This window comes from Hesperophylax consimilis, chromosome 14 (genome assembly GCF_061612785.1).
Source record: "Hesperophylax consimilis isolate HC1 chromosome 14, BYU_Hcon_1.0, whole genome shotgun sequence".
Taxonomy (NCBI): domain Eukaryota; kingdom Metazoa; phylum Arthropoda; class Insecta; order Trichoptera; family Limnephilidae; genus Hesperophylax; species Hesperophylax consimilis.
The window spans coordinates 5,599,238-5,620,104 of NC_142849.1; the positions used below are offsets into that span (position 1 = coordinate 5,599,238).

The window sequence follows — 20,867 nt, forward strand, 5'->3', positions numbered from 1 at the left end:
GATACTTCGGAAATAAAGCATATAAAAACTACTGTAATTGTAACTGTAAGATTTGTTATTTTTGAGAAGATAGACTATTTAAAAACTAAATATATAATTTATTTCATATCTCAATAACGTTTCGTAAAATTCGCTTCAATTTTAATTAGTAAGAATACACTTTGGTAGATAGTCATTATTCATAGTGATTACTATTCACACAGTGATTAATAAAAATGAGCACTCCTCCTATTAAAAATAAATAATCAATTACTTTCCGTTTTTAGAGAATTTATACTGTTTTAATAGCATTAGAATTCTTTCGAATGATGCATTTGTTACAGCCCAATTAAATAAGAATAAAATTCCCAGCAACACCTTCTAGCCACGGGCCCATATTTATTGATTATTTAAGGCGAGGAAAACAATAAAAGATACCTATTAGTAATTACACATTAACACATTAAGGAATAAAAGATACACAGATACATTTCTGTTATTGTTATGCATGTTAGTTTATCATTTGCTTTGTACAAATTATTGTGTAAAGTAAGTAAACTTCATTATTTTTATTGCCTAGCGAAATCATAATTTAACGTCTGATTTTGTTTCTGAAAACTTTTATTGAGTAATAATTTTTTTGCTAAACGGGTGGATTAATCATTTTTTTCTGATATTGTATGGATAGTTTTGGTTGTTTTAAATTAACAATTAGTAGATGCTAAGGAGCGCTCCTTAAATGAATAGGTATGTAAACTTTTTTTTAAATTGGATAAAAAAAACTTCACAGAGTTTTCTTTACTATGGGGAAATAAATGTGAGCGAAGGTAAGAATACCTATCTACATAATTCAAAATAAATTTAATATGTAATTTTAAAATATTGTTATTACTTCAACGCCTGATTTTATATGCTTTTTTTGAAAATATTATTAATTTAAAATTAAAGATCAAAATTATAGATTAAGGCTTCCAAAAGCACCGGTGAAATATTTATCAATTAAAAAAAATTATCCTCTACGATTTTTGTCGATTTGTGTTGAGCTTTCCGATTTCTTTCTTTCATTCATTCGATTAGCAGAAAAAAACTCTGTAAAATATTAACTCATCATAATTAATTTAATGGGAATTCAAATATTAAAAAAAATATTTAGAAAAATTATTTCACATCTCTCCACCAAAAAAAAATTGGAAAATAAACATTGCTTCGAAATTAATGCTGTTTTCAGGACTTGTTGTACTTAAATATATATTTTTAACTACGTAATGGTAAAATTCTGACCTGCTATCGCCATCCAGGGGTAGAAGGTGTGGTTGGCCGTCTGCTGATGCAGTTGTGTGGGGACTGGCTGGGCCCCTCCGCCGAGGGAGCACTGGTTGTTCCACGACGACAGGGAGGCTGCAGACCGCGCCGCTCCAGCCGCTGCAGTGGGTGAACCCGCGGGGTCCAGCGGAGCCCCGTAAGCTGATCGCCCATCGGGGGTGCAGGCTGCGGGCCTCGCGCTAGACCACCCCTTCTCCGCGTACCCATTCTGACCACCGTCTTTCGAGCAGTCGGGTTTGTACGCTGGGGGCTGAGGCTCTGACGCGTATAGCTTGCATGCTGCCGCTACTGAGGCGTCGTAAGGAGAATCTTGCGGGGCTCTTTGTAAAGCGTGCTGCGCCCCGTAAGGACCCATCCCTAACCCCAAGGGAAAGGATCTGTAGGCCGCTGCCTGGTCTCCCGCACTCGCCTGATGATGGTGCGATCCATAGAACCCGCTCTGCTCAAAGTATGAATTCATTTTGAATTGTGTTTGGTTTTCCACGTCTCAAAGTCTATCTCCGAAGAGATTCACAAGAGTATTTTTCAATTAGTAGCACTAACGTTCACAGGTGCACTCTATAGCGAGCGCAAACTCTTGAAGTGTTAAACAAATCGCAGATCCATCTTTTGATATTTCATGTTCTTCACTAGCACAATCACAATATGTCCCAGCCTGTTGGGAACTCTCAGTTAGGGAAACAGTCGTAAAAACACTAATTCACCACTCAGTCACAATATTGCTGGAATAAATGTTTATGATTCGGAGCACCCGTTAAGATTATTAGCGAGATAATGACCGAATAAAACTTCGATAAGTCTTGCAAGTCTCGGCACGTGGTTTGTAAATAAGCTTATGGCTCCTTACGATGGTGAAAATGGTCAATAAACCGTCATAAGGTCCCTTCACCAACCTCGGCGAGTCGTAAAAGAATATAGCTCTTTTATTGGGTGTTAACACCTCCGCTACCGGCGATAAAAATATACTTCATTCACCGATAAAACTCGGTACAAATTTGTCTTTATCCGTCTATACAAATTGAATAATAAATAATAAAAAAAATACTTTAAATAATCGCCGGCCGTTAAACTTTTTTTTTACGACCGTGTTTTGTTATATTTTTACGATTGTTTTACGACGCAGTTAAGTCGATAGGCGGACCCACTTTTACGAGCTTTGAAGTGCTCGGTGATTTACCAATGTTTATTTACACGGTAGTACAACACGTGGATATTAGAACAACGTCCAACTAGAATTAGAAAAATCTCAGCAGCAAAGATTTTTTTTTTTTTTAATTTTGAAATATAATTTTTTTTAAATTTGTTCGCGAAATATTTTTCAAGTGTCGTATTTTGACGTCGTGACGTTTGTCTGAATAGTTAGGTACGCGACGTCGTATTCCGTCGATGTATCGAGGAACACTGCGCGCGGCAGGCATTAAGATTCTGTGGCGCGGGACCCCCTCCCCGCACCTCACCCCTTGCCCGACGCCGTCCCGCTCGCACCGTTGATAAGGCCCCTGACCTCCGAGCCCCTCTCGCTCGCTCCGATGATAAGAGGAACACGTGAATTTTCCTCCCTTTTACGCACGTGGAAAATACAAACTAGCTTTTGCAAACTTTTATTGCACTTTTAAAAATGCAATAAAACCTTAAATATACATTTAAAAGACTGCTAGGTAGATACTAACCTACGAAGCCCAAAAAAATGTTATTTTTTATAAAAAAAAATTTAACAAAATTTAAAAAAAAAATCCTACTCTAAATTTTAAATGAAATTTTATTGATGAGAAAAGAGTGAATATTTCTTATCATTTTTACGAAAAGTTTCGTTAGGGTCAACAGAAGCAATTTTTTAAATGATTTTACAATGCATTTTGTGGGTGAGAAAAAATGCCAAAAGTCATAAAACCCTAAAGGGTCTGTGAACGTCCTTGAGGCCCTCCGTGCAACCGGTAATGATGACATTATTGTCACTGCACTATTCCGCTAAACATCTCAATAATGAGAACCCTAAAACATAATACTCCAATAGGCAATAAAAAAGGGACTCCAAAAGGCATGAATACATCAATGGAACAATGTTCATGTGGCGCTACATTTGAGTAGCTAACTCCCCGGTACGAGGCAACTCCGAAAAGTCACATGCTAAGCGCCACAATCGAGCATAACAGAGTGTAGAATAGAGTGAGAAGCAATAAAACTGACTTTTATTTCTTTACAACCTGTTTTTAGCGCTACCTATACCCATCTCTTTTACGGCCAACCCATTTCAAAGTATCAAAAGAACGCCGCTATAACTGTTTCGCTCACTGGAGGTATAATAAAACCGACGCTGTTGAATGCTCGATAAAAGTATTCCTACCTCACTCTAGCACGTGTGATTGTATAGCCTGAATTGTTCTCGTGTTCTCTGTTGTGCTTGAGTTCGGTAGGTACTTGTTCAGAGTGGGGGGTCGAATGGTCCAATCAGACACGGATTTGTTACATCATATACAATTGTACATTTATGAGGGTATAATGATCGCTGTGATGAAAACATTATTGAGTTATCAAAGGTAGTTTATTTGTTGACAATTACCTTGGAGGAAAGCAGAAAGCAGGGGCCGTACCGTACACCATACGTTGTACGTGAAACGAGAACGAAAATATTTGGGGTTAATAAATAAATATTGTCTAAGTGTTATGGATATTATCATAATGTATTTTGAAAACTGGAATCATTTATTATTGAATTATTATATCTATACCTAAATAAATCACTTTTTCTTTGCCAGGTAGATATTGCCTTTGAATAGGAAAGAATGTGTTGTAGTAATTATTTTTGCGAAATTTTTGGATTTGTTGTATTTTTCAGAAAACATGTTTTTTAAATAATATTCCAGGGATGTAATCCATAGAAGCTGTGATGTAGTAAGTAAGTGAATCTTAATTTTTTTAAAGTAATAGGTAAATAGGTCCTGGGTAGGTTTCGTTTAAATAAGCCTATACCTAATGTTAATTGGTCAAAAAATATTTTTCTTCTTTCTTTCACAGCTTGCGAAATTGCACAACTTAATTAATTTGTGAATTGCAAGCCCCTGCGTGTTACCTAATTTAAAATAAATAATATATACCCACTTACAAGGATATAATTTTCCCAGGTAGTATAACTCTAGGAAAGAAAATCCCTTTTTCATGCTAAATGGAAGACGCGATTTTTTTCTTCGAATATTGAATTATTTTTACAAACTTATTTAGTTAGGTACCTATATATTTTTTTAAAATTTGAACTTTAACTTGGAACATTAAAAAGTCTAGAAAACGTTTATTTGGAATGTGACAAAAATTGGCACATGGTTCGTTTTTCTCTTTTCATTAGAATCACAAAAAATTCTAATCTTAATGTTAAATCATCACACTGAATCGTAAGCTTACATTACAGAAATTACATTTAGTTAACCTACCAACTTTAAAAAAGTTACTAATTTCGATCTGAAATGGAATATTTCCAAATAATTAATGACTAAAAATGGGGACTATTTAGGCATTGTAAACATTCAAAATTTATATAAATATAGGCATCTAATTGGGTATCAACACTTAAACCTCTCAGGCTTCTGGCATATTTTGTCAGATAGTCGGAGTATTTCCGCTGTGCAATAAAATACAAATAATTGGAATAATTCTAAGCACGTGGTGAAAAAGGGTTATGAAATAACGATTTCTTATTTTATAAATAAAAATTACCTACATAAAATTTTTTACATTTTTTAATTTTTAATGAGTAAAAATTAAAAAAAGTTTTAAACGTGGTTGTGGATTTTCGTCTGAACACTGAATCAAAATTACTGAAACACGTGATTTATTAAACAAGTGTATAAAAAAATTACTGTCACGTCATTTTTATTAATATAAAAATAGTCAATAAAAATTTAACGAAGTTTCATATTTTTTGTTCTCAAACTGCGGTCGGAATCTTTGGTTTCTGAGTGGTATACCTACATTTTAATTCTTCTATGATTAACTTCTAGATTAAAATATTAAGAGTGGTGTTTTATCTTTCTACAACCGTGATATTTTTATTATTTCAGGTGATATTTTTAACCATGACACTAAGGGAGACAAAACGATTTTTATGAGATCATATGAGCTATTCCCAAATGCGAACAAATTACCCTTAGGGGTTAAAATAAAGCTGCATAATACTTACCTACCTAATAATAATACCTAATAATATTTTTGCTGATTTGCTTGACGAGATTTTTGTGATAGGTATATCACTTCAAGGGCGCTGTACAAATACATAAAGTAGGTGTATAATAAAAGTTATAAAACTAGCATATAACTAAGATTTAACATACTTTCTTAAATTTATTATGTACCAATCGAGAAAAACATACACATAACCTAGCTACGTATTTATGTAAATGACAAATGTTAATTAAAAAATCCCCGCCACATATCTATGTAGGTGAAATAAAACTAAATGTTAATAAAACTTAATAAAATCTCCGAGCCACATTGTCTACTGCGACCCACCTCAATGGTAAAAGCATTACGATCAGTAGATAGGTACGGCTACCAACTGGTAGCAAGTAGCCATATATTAAATATTCAAGGGTGGCTAGAAGGCAGTAAAGTTGGCTTTAGTGGCGTCTTGAGTGACCGTAAACGTCACTTGGATGGCGTTGGGAGTGTGCCGAGGCACAGCTTTGAGGGGGCCCTAAAAAAGGAACTCTTGGCTGAGATTTTTTCAGGCATTTATGTATTTGGGTTATTACCTACCTCGCGGGTTAAAATTTGAAGTCGGTTTTAAGTGGGTACTTTGATGTTGGTTAGGTAGGTACCTACCTTAGTTTAAAAAAGGATTATAATAAAGGTTCCTAACATGCTGTAAAATTGTTGAGTTTTTGATAAGTATTCGAATAAAACGAATTCGGTACCTACCTAGTCTTTTGTCTAACATTAATAGTTGAGCTAAGGCATTTATTTTTTTTTAATTATTAAAGACAATATTAGCGATTTCTAAACAAAAATCTGATACAGAAAAATCAGAAAAGGATACGGTCACATCTGCCGGTGCCCCGGCGAGGCAAGGGTCCTGGGTTCGAGTCCTAGATGTGACCGTATCCTTTTCTGATTTTTCTGCATCAGATTTTCGTTTAGATATCGCTAATATTGTCTTCAATAATTATATATTACAATTTGAGGGTTTTCTCAATAAAGTTATTACAAAAAATAAATAAATAATATTTTTTTTAATATTTACCGATACCTAGTGAGATAAAATTTGGATTCTGTTTAAGTCATTATATTTGATTAAGTACTAGATCTTATGTTGGTAGGTACCAACCGATAAATTAATAGAAAAAGCACGACGTGCACCTACAGAAAATAGGATATTACATGCTATTAATTGAATCGACACTAGAACAACAAGGTTCTATCTACCACTAATTGTATGAAACTGAGATATTGATGTTCGAAGTATGAATCCCGAATAAAATACAAATATTTGAAATTTATTAAAAAGTGCATATGAAAAACGTAGGTACCTACTGTTATTAAATTTTTACAACTTTATAAAATATGCACCAAACATGTGGGTCTTAGTAAAAAAACTAAACAAAAAAACAGATAGAACCTAGTAGATTTGAAAATCAGGTAAACTCAACAGGATTTTCTATCTGATTATTTTAATTAGATTGTTTTGTATAATTTTTGCTTAGATTGTTCTTAAACAGATATATGTTTTGTTTATTTTTAATCTTTATTTAGGTAAATGCGAGATTTTTTTTCATGTTTCTAGTATGAAGAAAAACATAAAATACAAAATAATTTAAAAAAAAACAGTTTAAGAAATGTAAGGTACATTGGTAAGTAACAAAAATAATTTTGGTAAGTACCTACCTTCGCTTAGGTATAGCACATCTTACGAAAAGTACCTATTAGGAACAATACGTTTTCTTCATATTCACTTTTTCATAGCGTATTTTTACATTTGTTTTCTCAGTTTTGCGCAATTGTCTGAATATATGGAACTTTGTTATACCAAGCGAATGTGATCAAAGTATGTAGAACGATGGTACAACGCACTCGTGTTGGTTTAAAAATAGTTTATCTACGGCAAATAAAGCTAAGTTGCTCCTAACATATGCAAGTGGATCCAGTTCAAATAAATAAATTTAAAATATTTTAAATAGAACTTTGTTGCATTTATATACAAACTTACCTACATGGTAGTTGGGCTATAATTATAAATTTAATAAATTTAAAAAAAATCTAAGAAATTGGTGCAAAAAAGTCTATTTTGCGAAAATTTCAGATAGCACAGTGTTGTCCCAAGGGCACGTAGCTAATGTTGATTGTGTGATACGTATTTGAATTAGGTGTAGGTAGTACTGTTTATTTAGTACTTCCCTAACATTGCTTTTATGACGCTTTAAATTTGATGTGAGATCATAAAATGTGTTTGAGATGTTGCGGTAGGTTATTGAGTAAGTTTATTGCTATATTATAATGATGTGGTCGTGTGGGTAGGCAGCTTTGTTTGTTTTGGTGTTGTGGCATGTTTATGTTTTTAAGTGAGGGTTTTCGTGGAAATACGTCAGGATATTATATCCATCCTAATAGACCAGTTTTTTATAATAATTGAAGGCAACAAGCAACCAATTATGTAGAATACATCTGGTAGGTTAGGTTAGGTCAGCAAGTAACCTTATAATTTTAGTACCTAGATACCGATTTGTTTAAGTAGAGATAGGTAGGTAGGTACCTATCCTTATAACTTTTTTAAGTGATGATAAAAAGATGCATTTTATTTATAGGTAGATACGTATATTTAATTTTTTAGCCTTATTATTTAAATATTCCAAAATAATCATTTTAAATAATTATATCCTATTACGTCATTGTCTTTGAAATCTAGGTTAAATGTGGGAAATAGAAAATTGCTGTAAGGTTAATACTAGTGGAGTCGAAAATCATCATCAAATATTCCCGCTTGACATTCAATTTCTAATAGATTCGGTATTTTTGAAGGATTTCCGAAATAAAATAAGCATACGAAAGTTCTTTCAAATTTTAATATTTCAAACGGATTTAGGCAGTAGGCACCTATGCAGGGTGGCCACAAAAACCGGATTTCAAAATTCCCTGATAATTCCAGGTTTTCCAGGGCAGTTTCTATATTTGTCCCTGATATGTTTTATTTGGTATAAGGACATATCGTTCAAAATTTTATTTTTGAAACACGATTTTCATCTACGCCAGAAAATTAGAAAAGATACATAAATAAAGGGAATTCCGTCATCTAAAGCATTTATTATTTCCTTGCACCAAAATGATCTATTCAAAACAAAATACACTTATTACAAATTTTTGATATTTCGCCTGAAGACAATTTGTGTACAAATGAAAAGACCAGACGAAAATAGACAAATAAACAAAAGTAAGTACAGTAGAACCCCGATAATTCGAAAAAACGCGTAATTCGAAATTTTCGCCAAAAAAATTTCCGCAGAAAAATTTTTTGATACAAAATTTTTTTAATTCGAAATTCGTTAATTCGTAATTCGAAATTTATTTTTGTCCGCGCACGAAAATTTGTTCGTGAAATTCGAAAAAATTTGATTTTTGCGAAAATAAATCATAATATTTCGTAAATCTGAATCTAAAAGTCAGCCGTGGCGGTAAAACGCCGAAAAATGTATTTTTATGTGGTTATACATCGTCCTAATTAGTATTATTATTTTGTAAATCTGAATCGATTTACACTGTTGACACTGAATGTTGTATTTTTTCAAATTTATTTCGAATATCCGAGTTTGAAGGGCCGAGAAAATACGTTTTACGCGGATATATGTCGTAGTTTTACGAGTTTACACCAAATATCTGTATTTAAAGGGTCGGTCGCGACGAAACTCGGCCGCGAAATTTCGATTTACGCGTAAATGTATCGTATATTTACTAATTTATTTCGAATATTTGAATTTAAATGGCCCGCTGCGACGTAAATCGGGCGCGAAATCTCGATTTACGCGTAAATATATCGTATTTTTACGTATTTATTTCGAATATCTGAATTTTAAAGGGCCCGCCGCGACCGAAATCGGACGCGAAATTTCAATTTACGCGGAAATATATCGTATTTTTACAAACTTTACTTCGAATATCCGAGTTAAAAAATACGGCGCGACGGAAATCGGCCGAAAAATTTCGATTCACGCCGAAATATGACATATTTTTACGAATTTACTTCAAGTATCTGAACTTAAAAGGCCGGCCGCGACGAAAAACTGCCGATAAAATTCGATTTACGCGGAAATATTTCATATTTTTACGAATTTACATCAAATATCTTAATTTAAAGGGTCGGCCGCGACGGAAATCGGCCGCGAATTCTCGATTTACACGGAAATATATCGTATTTTTGCGATTTTTTTTCGAATCTGAATTTTAAGAGCCGGCCGCGAATTCTCGTTTAACGCGGAAATATATCATATTTTTACGAATTTAAATATAGATATTTGAAATAATGGGCCGGCTGCGACGGAAAATTACCGCGAAATCTCGATTTACGCGGAAATATATCGTATTTTTACGAATATCTCAATCTAAAGGGTAGGCCGCGACCGAAATCGGCAGCGAAATCTCGATTTACGCGTAAATATATAGCATTTTTACGAATTTATTGCGAATATCTGAATTTAAAGGGCCCGCCGCTACGGTAATCGGCCGCGAAAATAAAGAAATAATTGGTATTAATACGAATTTACAGCTAAAATACCACCCGGGTTTGAAGAGGCGGCCGAGAAAATCGATTTTCGGCGTTTTTTTTTTTATAATAAAATTCCAATTACGTGGGAATTCGTTATTTCGAAATTTGATCTTTGATGTCCCGTGGATTTCGAATTAACGAGGTTCTACTGTATTGACACTTTGTAAAAATGTTGATAATGATGATCTTTAAATTTTATTACGACCGTACTGGGTGTCCAACCCTTTTGACACTTTGTTGTAACTTTGCTAGCTTTTTCTTTACAGATTTCGCACCTACATAGTATAGGGGAAAAACCAAGGCGGGTGGTTTACGACATGATTGTGTTGCAAGGGCTATTTACGAAAATAATAATAAAAAATACCTACTTATCTAGTTTGTCTTTGTCGGCATATCTATTGTTACACACGCCGCAAGTAAAAGTAATAAAACACAACTTTGGGACTTCACAAATCTTAAATAACGAATTTCGTTTTATTTTTGGAATTCCCTGATATTTTAAGAATATTTTAAAATTCCCTGACATTTCCCTGATAATTCCCGGTTCGGTAAAATTCCCTGATAATTCCCGGTTTTCCCGGTTTTCCAGGTCTGTGGCCACCCTGCTATGCAATTAAAATTTTGAACCCAAACATAGATAACCAAAGTACAAAAAAATCATAATTATAAATTATTTGTACGTCAAGCGGTTCACTATCGGGCGAGATTGTTCGCGGCAGGCATAGGTAGCCCGTAAGGACTGTTCGGGCTGAGCATATGTACAGTGTACACGTGCGAGCATTTTAGTCATGAAGCCTAGTTGGATGCACGTGTTTGCCGTTGCTTACTGCAAATAAATCGGATTGAATTTCCGACGAAAAAATACAATTTCGAAAAGATTATTTATTATAATTACCTAATGTAAATAATATATGCAAACGAGTGTCTTGTTGAACCTTATGTTTTTGGTTCCAGTGGATGCGCAATTAATATATATTTTTTTAATTGACACCCCTAAAATTCCAAAATAAAATTCCCTTAGATATTGGTCTATAGATATAGATGATTATAATATATATATAGGTGATGAAATTGAGAAAAAAATCATCTCGTTTAGGGGGAGGCTGAAAACAAAACTCACACGGAGAAAACTTAGATACTGAAGTAAAATATTGAAAATTTTTATTAAACATCTCTTATGAAATGATAGGTTTTATATTAATTTTTTAGTAAAAAAGACTAGACGTGTTCATAAAAATAATAATATTTTCACATTTTTTGTCAACAGGACAAACGTTGCTTGTGAAATTGAGAAATTGGCTAACAGAAGACGGAATCAGCGACTCCTGGAAGTAAGATGCCAGTAGGCACCTTACTTTATATAGCATAATTTATTTATCCAGATACATTCAATAAAGGGATTTTTTTAACCTTATCTAAAAACACTTCACAGTTAAAAAATTATACCTACATACACAGTCTTCAAACACAGTAAACATATTTTGTAGAAACATTTGAACTAAATAATTATAAATTTTTACCACTTTATATTGTTTATATACAACCGACATGTGTCGTGAGCTGTACGCATATCAATGTTTTTTTAAAGTTAACCTTGATGAGATGAATATAGCTTACAGATGTCGGTTACATCTAAATAATAAAAAGTGGTTAAAACGATGTGTTTATTATTTTTACATTTAAATATACAAAGGTTTCCATTAAAATGTTATTTGAAGTGAGTCCACTGCGTCCTTGTGTCACGTTGAATCCCAAGTGGCATTTGTAGCCATAGCCGCACTCCCTGAGGTGGGCCGGATCGCATTCGCATGTAAATAAGGCTGTAAACGAGACCTTTTTATTGCAAATTGCACCTTAATGACGATGCGAATGGTCCATTTGTTATCGAAAGTGCAGCTTGATATGGCGTACCATTGCGTCGGGATCGTCGTCGCGTTATTAGAGGTGTTTTCAACGTGATGTCTTATTTGCTTTTGATAATTGACTGAAAAAATATATAGGTATTTGCTGTTTGCCGTTGGAAGCTGAATTGATAATATATGATAACTGGTGTGAATTGCGTAGGTATTTAAAATAAGATAAAATTTACCCTTTTGGATTATTTATTGCATTTTTTATTTGTATAAATAGTAACTTTTTTTTTCAAATAACGCTGAGGGATAAAGTGGTTGTGTTTTGATTAAATAAAAATACCATTTCGTTTTCGATCGTGTCAAATTTTGATAAACCGATCAAACGTATGAAATAAGCACTTGTGACCTGATTTTTTTTATAATATGTCTATTGTAAAATTGTGACGGCAGATCTCCTCGGGAAATATTTTGAATCAATATATCAATTAAACACACGCATATTTAAAGTGTTTGATGAAATTGAAAAAAAATTACTCGCCCCTGGTAGTTAATACGTAAACTGTCAATATTCATGTAGGTAACTACATTTTATTTAGATATAGATATAGGTAGGCATAGAAAACAGAATAATAGAAGAAGTGCCTTGTGGGTGTGTTCCGTAATCAAAATATTTGCCTAATCGAGGCTTAAATTTCCTGACAAAACTGTGTTTACGAAAATCACATGAGGAGATCTACGATTAGAAGGAAAACCATTTGCTTGTTCCTTGTGAAACAATAAACAATTTAAGCTTCTGGACTCTAATGCAGAATCACTCGCAAGTTAAAACCAGTCTTATGTCAGGCTAGTGCAATTGAGCAGGAAAGCTGAGCTATTGGGCTAAATGGAACATTTGTTTGTTTTCAAATTTGTATGAAAAACACCAGTGTTATTATTCTATGAATTCAGATATCAATTATCTACATAAATATATTATGGATGGCACCAACCTATTCAATGTCTTCATGTTTTTCGTATCTTAAAAAAAAACATTACTCAATTACCTATATTATTTTTGACACATATAAAGAAAACATGTACCTACACAATAACAATGAAAAGCAAATAATATTCATGTTTGAGAACTCGAAATTTCCAAATACTCTTACCTCTCTCCAGGGGAAGGGGGTGACATCTCTCGGGCAGTATCTGAAGCAACCAAAATATGCAGCTGTATTTAAAATGCACGCAAACAATATCATCTTTTATTTTTTAAACATGGAAGAAAAAATAATATTTACGAAATAGCCGAATATAACATTGTTTTTGTCTTCTAAATTTAAACTTCCTGTATTGAAACAATTGAAATTGTATTTATATGAAAAAGTGGGAGGAAAAATAAAAATAAGCTTGCGTTCTACACCAACTGAATAGGTGCTGTTTGTTCAGAAATAGTGAAATCAATAACAACAAAAAAATATCGCCGCACGCCACTGTTATATCATACTTTAAGTGGTAATATTGTTAACTTTTCGAACCCACCTATTGGGATTGTCGAAAAAACAATCGTAACTTTTTCCTGAAATTATACTAATATCATTGTAAATTGCTAACGCTTAATATTTTGTACAAACGAAAAAATCATACAAGATTTTCGTCGGCATCTGTGGATCAAAAGATCGATAATTATTTAATAATAAATATTTTCGATGGATTACCGTCCTACGATGCTTAAATTTCTAAATAAATCTAAATAATTTCTAAACTATCCAGATATAGGAACCTGCCTACTGTCCAATATAAGAATAGCTAAATTTGTTCACGTCTAGCGCATATCAACATAGGTACTAGTTTTTCGCGTCACGAAACATGTAGCACTAAATTATTTTAATTCGTGAAATTTCTCTCCAAGGATTTGTTTGTATTGAGAAGTGTTTACTGCCATCTAGCGGGGAGGGGGCGCACTTTTTAGTGACGTAACGTTAGAAAAGCAGCGAACGGTCAGCCTGTTGCTAAGCACGACTGGAGCCCAAATATTTACGAAGGTAATAAAAAGTTTTTTTTGTCATTTAACAAACAGTGATTTTTTTAACTGTAAAAATATGTGTGATACAATCATCTCTAGGTAGGCACTTGCATGTATGCCCATCTCAAAAATAAAATAATAGTAGGTATGTAGGTACATAATATCAATTGTATTTCACAATAAATATGTACCTATAATATAAAAAAGATACTTATGCATTGATTTATTGCTTTAGTAATTGTTAAAATATAAAAAATAGACACAGGTAAATATCAGATTGTGAGAAAGTTTTGAAAACAATAAGAAATTCATAAATCTTAACCTACCAACCTAAAAATAAAAAAATAAAACAGAATATTTAATATTCACGCTTTTTATTTTTTTAGCCACATTTCAAATTTGCATGTGAATAATGTGTTGAAATTATCTACTAACAAAAACCTGATATGATATGAATCTCATAATTTCTAGGAGTTAAATTAATATTTTTTACTCACTAAAAGGGAATTTTCACGGCAATTGATTTTTAATAGACGAATAACAGATAACAATGTATTTATTATTATTAAGTAATAATCGATGATTTGTACTAAATTCCTAATATTATAAAGTTGTATCTACCTATATTTTTTCATAAAATAAGAATAAAAGTAATATAAATATTGTGATCTGTTATGATGACATTATATCAAATTAAAGATGAAGATAATAGAATAATGTTAAAGGTAAACCTAATTCCAAAAAAATGGAAATTTAAATGACACCCATTTGAGGGTTGAAATTCCATTTAAATATATATTTACATTGACATGCATTATGTAATAATAATAATTTGGATGATTTATATAGCGCCGTTTTTGTGCAATATCACCTCAAGGGCGCTGTACAAATATGCAATTCACTTCTTCAATGATCTACTAATTATACCTATATGTAATACTAGTTAACATGTAAAAAATCACATGATAATAAAAAAAAAATCTTGAAAAAGAAATTTAATATTCTGCTATAGATAATATTACATTATAGGTATCTACCGACCTTAAGCTTGTCTGAGGTTTTTACACTATCAGTTTCAATTTTGAAAATGACACTTGAAAGTAAATGCGAATTTAAGAGTTCATTGAACTGGAGTTACAGACAGACACCTAACCGAAGCATATTTTTTTTATAATTCCCTGTTAGCTATAAAAAGGGGCTTCAGTAATGCAATTCAAATAAAGTGTTAGGAACCTACCTACTTAGGTATATACTTAAATTTTTGATTGCTTGAAAATTTAAAATTTCCTTCCAACTAAAATAAATTAATATTGACCAGCAACCTTTCCAGAAACAGGTTTTCAGAATTCCCAAATAATAAAAAACGGAGTTTATTGAATTTTAAATAATACGCCTAATTTAAATTCATTATTATAAGGACATTGCACGCAAAAAGAATGAATTGATTCCTTAAACGATTCGCCTTGAGCATAATTTATTTGTATTATATTTTGCTAAGTGGATACCCATATTAAAAATAAAGATTTGTAACACGATAAATGTTTAATTTTACATCAATTAATTTCTGGAAGAGAACATATAATGTTGTTTAAGTACATACAAGGCAGATTTGCCGTCATATCTAAAGACGGCAAAGCATTTTTTCTATTTCAGAATAAGACAGAGCAAGAAATGGCTGGATTTTCACTACTAAAACCCATTTTGTAAGAAAGAACTATGAGCCTCGTAAAGTGCAAGGTTACGAGAAATCCAAAAATAAAATGTGGGAAAATTACGAAAGTGTAAAAATAATTCACCTAAACGTTTTTCTTAAATACGGAAACTCGTAGTAAAACGGAAAACTTTTCAATCTACATTACATTCAACCAAAAAAAATAATTTAGATCTGAGCAATTAATCATTTTTTGTTCTGAAAATAAAGGCTTGAAAACCTTTGGAGGATTTAAAAAAATATATATTTATCTGATATTTAACCATTATTTAGCGATTTCTTCTAAATTTTGCCTCTAAAGAATTCCAACTTTGTACTTGATTTAGGTACCTACTGAAAAACAAAAGCGTGATGTAGATTGTAAATTCATCAGTTTTCTTGTAAATACTTCGAGGGTAAGTATATATTGTATAGGTGTGTATTAACATATATTAGGTAGTTACATTTTTTCCTCAAATTCGTTTCAATTGTTTTTAAAATATCTATATTATATATAGATATACTATACCTTAGTCTCTCGCCACTATCAAACAGATAAATAAAATAATGATGACAACATACGAGTAGGTACCTACCCACCTACCTACCTAGGTACAGATAGGTATATTTGCATGGTTTCATTTAGAGCGACATCTCACACCAAGATATCTAATCATCGAGTGAGGTCTACTTGTTGACATGTATCCACAGTGGAGTGAAAATAAACAAATAAATAATGACGAGAAACAAGATGCAAACAGGTCTGTGATGCGAACTTATAACCCCATCTATTGATCAGCGACCAATCAAAATAATTGCCATAAATTAATAATCCAGCACAATTAAAACACATGACCCGGTAGAAGCTCTCCATCGCGTGATAAGGTAAATGAGCTCATTTGAATGTCACTTTGAAAATGATTAATTTGTTTCATATTAGACATAATACCAAATGAATTCTAAAGCAAGGATACTATTTTACACAGAGAATTATTAGTACTGCTGATTTATTATAAATCTCTTTTACTTATTGGTAATACAGTTAAAAACGAGACTGCTAACCGCTTCCTAATAAACTTTTAATAATTCTTAATAATATCTAAACCCATAATATTTAAAGACGAAATACGAAAATATTAGGATTTTTATGAACGCGTGTGCGAAAATTCATTAGTATTTTACTAATAGTTAATCAAGAAACCTATGAATTCATTCGTGAAGGGCCCGCGATCGCGTTTTTAACCGGAAAACGTATAATTTGAAGAGATTCTTATATTTTATAAGTAAGTTTTTTCCGTGAACATACAAGGTAGGTACCTACCCACTGATTTACTTATATTTATTGTATGAGGTCCTACTTCTAAATTACCCAAAGAACGTTTCCAAATCTTCCCGGTTAGAAGCCAAGTGGACGAATGTTTCGAGTTCCCAAATTTACTGCTAGCTAATCACTAAAGTAGACTAATTTTTTCCATACTTCTAGTGATAAAATTTTAAAGTAGGTATCGAAATTCTTTCTGGGGCCGAGTCGAATGCTTTCCGGGAGTAAGTTACGTAATGCTGACCGTGCTCTGGGGAGTGAGTTTTTTTTTACATAAATAAAAAAAATATTTTTTGATTAAATCAATGCTTTATTGATTGTATGCAAAATAAATAACAGCCGATATCTCTGTCGATAATGATGTAAAATGTTTAAAATTGGTGTAAAGTTACAGGAATATGCCCATAGACGGCAATACAATGCATATTTACAGAATATGCATCGAATATCAATATGCGACGCCTGTCGTCCATAGCCGTCCATACTCCTTTGGCGAAAGTGTGTACCGTCGTTCATTAGCGTCCATACTCCCGGAAAGGTTAACTTGACGACTTCAGTTTTATTTCAAATCTTTGCAAGTAGATCATTCATATAACCGTTTAGTACATGTATAGATACATTTTATTAGTTATTATACCTAACGAATTATTCTTGGTGTTGTCTAGTCTTTTCTAAAACTACCCCACTTCCATAATCCTAAGCAGCCGTTTCAGTGCATAAAACACATTCAGGGCAGCGCTCCGTTCAAGGCAAAATAGGCTTTATCTGATTCAAGTACGTTCAAATATACGAGTGTGAGGTGTGAAAGAATGAAAGCAATCGTTTTTCTAAATTCTATAGAAATAAAGTAGAGATAGGTACCTAATATGATTCTTGTATGTGTGTTTTAATACGAACAAAATACTGAAGTCTGTGTTGAATTAAATAAACTATTGGACCCCTAATTAGGTAGGTATGTCGAGATTGTAGTTACTAAAGAGAATTTAACCTGGAATAAAATGGCAATCAACACATTTAACCAATCAGGCCTCTGGCAAATATTATAAATACAGATAATTTTTCAAAGACGATGTTCGGAGTTTGTAATTCCGCTTGCAATAAAATCCAAATAGATGGAATATTTCTGAATAATAAAAACTGTTTTGGTAAGGTAGGTAATGAAATACGCTTTAATAATTTTATTATTAGAAAAATATATAATTTTTTAAATATAATAATTTAATGTAAATAAAAAAGTTGTTAGTTGTATAACCGCACACCTTACGCATTTTCGTCTACACCCTGAACTAATATTGCAATTTTTTTGTCGTTATTATAAAATTTTTAAAATTTCACAAATATCTACTCATAATTTTTTTTTTAAATTACGGTTGAAACCTTTGGTTTCATAGAGGTGTACATTTCTATTATTTTGTGATTAACTTCTAGATTTGAATATAAAGCGTGGTATTTTCTCTTTCTAACACGACATTTACAATTATATTTATTAGACCATATGAGATGTTCCCGAAAGCCAATAAACTGACTCAACAGATTAAAGCTGTAAAGCGAACAAATTAGCATGAGGGTTTAAATACACCAAAGCGGTTTTTCGAAGTCAACTTCGACTTCGACCAGCGATTTTGACTTCTCCAATCCATTTTTCCTTCAAACAAAATGCTCATTACATTTATTTACCTATCTGTTAACATAGGGAACCGGTTTTCTACAAATCGGAATGCTATTGGATACTAGGCAACATACATATACAGCGAAGCACGTGGAATAGTTATAGGTACTCAGCAGATCTAGTTATGCAGATCTAATCCGGGATGGGACTTAACTTAAGCTAAGCACCTATTCTAGACACTAGACTTCTAGATACGCATACCTCCTGTATTAAAAGTAAACACAGTTCCTATGTATGTAAGAATGTAAGTAGGCACGTGAGTAAGCTATGTAGAGAGGAAGGCTACTTATTTGCTGAGATTTTGGTCACGGCATTGAATATCATTTTATACCAATTTACAGAATTTAAAAGATTTGCAATTCCGAGCTTAGATTCGTACTAATAATATTTGGCTAATTTATATAGTTCTTGTTAAAAATCACCCCAAATCACATCAGCATTTGTAGGTTCCTAAGAATATATATTTTTACATTTTTCGTTTAAATAATGTTACCAGTTACCTATTAATAATTAGCTACATCATTTTTATACTTTTGTAGACATTTCAGGTCGATAGATTCCCCATCTCCCTATTTCTTATCTTTTTCAGAAAAAAATTTACATAGGTACTGAGAGTATCTTTTTCTGAAAGATACTCTCAGTACCTATGTATCGCTCTGGTGTAAGACAACCCTTATGAATCGAAACGTTGCTTGAAATGGCTTTGGTCGTGTTTAGTGACCAGATCTGAATAGCTACTAATAGGTACCTACTTTTCCACATTTCTCTTCGTCATTTCCCTTTTCACTGCTTTCAGCCTCACAACATACCCCAATTGGGGATGCCATTGTCCCACTGGCTCCATTCGGTTGGGAACAGTTGGGACTCTTGTGCGGCTTCACATTAAAAAAATCTTTACAAACGGATTGCAATCTTTAGAAGACAGGCGTCAGGTGGGAATGATATCCTTATTCTACCGATATTTCAATGGAAGATGCTCCGAGTAAATGGCCTCATTGATCCGTTCGGCATCGTTGCATAGTCGAAAAACCAGCAAAACGCGCGTACGTTGTCACATAGAACGGGTTGTTTCCACGATTCGTTTTTTTTTGTTTTTCCTTAAAAAACGAGTCACTTCAAGAACCACGTTCACTCCTTCCTCTCCCCAAAAAGACCCTCCATACAGCATCCCTAAATATGCTGTGTGACATAGCCCATGAATTAAATTATTTTTCGCATGGCCTCCAGTGTGCAGTTAATGTAAAAAAGTAACCCTTGTTAAATATGAAGTAACTTCGCCCCCGAGACGACCAATCTAACTATTACTTGACAACCTAATTAATACAATTTAGAAAGAAGCGAAACGAAACGAAAGAAAAAGTAGCATGTGTGGTCACTGTGGGCAGCTCATAGAGTCGGTAATCGTGTGCGCGCTTGGCTCCAAGAAACTAACGAATAAAGGAATTTCGGATTGGAATGGAAAAGTGTTAATTTATGTAATATTAATATGGTAAATTAATTACAAGTTAACCTAAAACTAATTATGTAAGAGAAATAACTTGCGTTTATATTATGCTAGCATAACCTGTTACCGACTCAATGCATGAATAATATCTTATTTCCATAACTAACTGCTTATCACCAATTACTTAGGTAAGTGTGATAAATAATATATTTCCACATATTTATTTTTGCTTACAGTTTAGATATTTGTGTCCCAAGTGATGACCTTAAAACATTATACCCAAATAGATATTTTTGGAGCCATTAATTAAACATGACATAAAGAAAGATTAGATTTAGGTAGGTAGCTATGATAATTAACCACAGTTCACGCAATAACTCAAAGAAAAATGTGCATTTACCGATTTATAAAAATTCTGTTAAAAAATGATGGCAGGCCATTTCCTAAAATTTTTTTAGGACATTCAGAATATATCGCAACACGTCTTAATTCACCGGCGCTTATCCTGATAAATATAATATGCAAAAAAAAAAAATTTATGAACATTTGTCAATTCATTCATTGAAGGCCTTCAGTCCCGCTTTTACCAGAATTAAGTTGACGAGATCTTGAATAAATTAGCAATACGTATTTTATGTCAGCAAGTATCACTGTAAATTAAACTTTTTTTCTGTTCAGTCGCCCAGCTGTCATTTGGCAATACTTTGCATTTATCAGTGGTGCAGCCGGAAAACAAAAAATAAGAACACAAAAATAAATACTATTTTACCGATTGATTCGAACGGTCGTTTCACCGCAACCGCCGTATGACGTTTCATTCGTTCGGTCAGTCATCTGCAGTCG

The 20,867-nt window shown here is 32.8% G+C and overlaps 1 protein-coding gene across 1 annotated transcript in view; it reads right to left on the bottom strand.

The window, feature by feature from the left end:
* Nucleotides 1-2,682, bottom strand: part of Ubx (Ultrabithorax) — a 325,440-nt gene extending 322,758 nt beyond the window's left edge. The window contains exon 1 of the mRNA XM_089639461.1: nucleotides 1,261-2,682. Within this exon, the coding sequence (XP_089495587.1) occupies nucleotides 1,261-1,762 (502 nt within the window). The 5' untranslated portion in view covers nucleotides 1,763-2,682. The remainder of the gene's footprint in view (nucleotides 1-1,260) is intronic.
* Nucleotides 2,683-20,867: the final 18,185 nt, after the last annotated feature.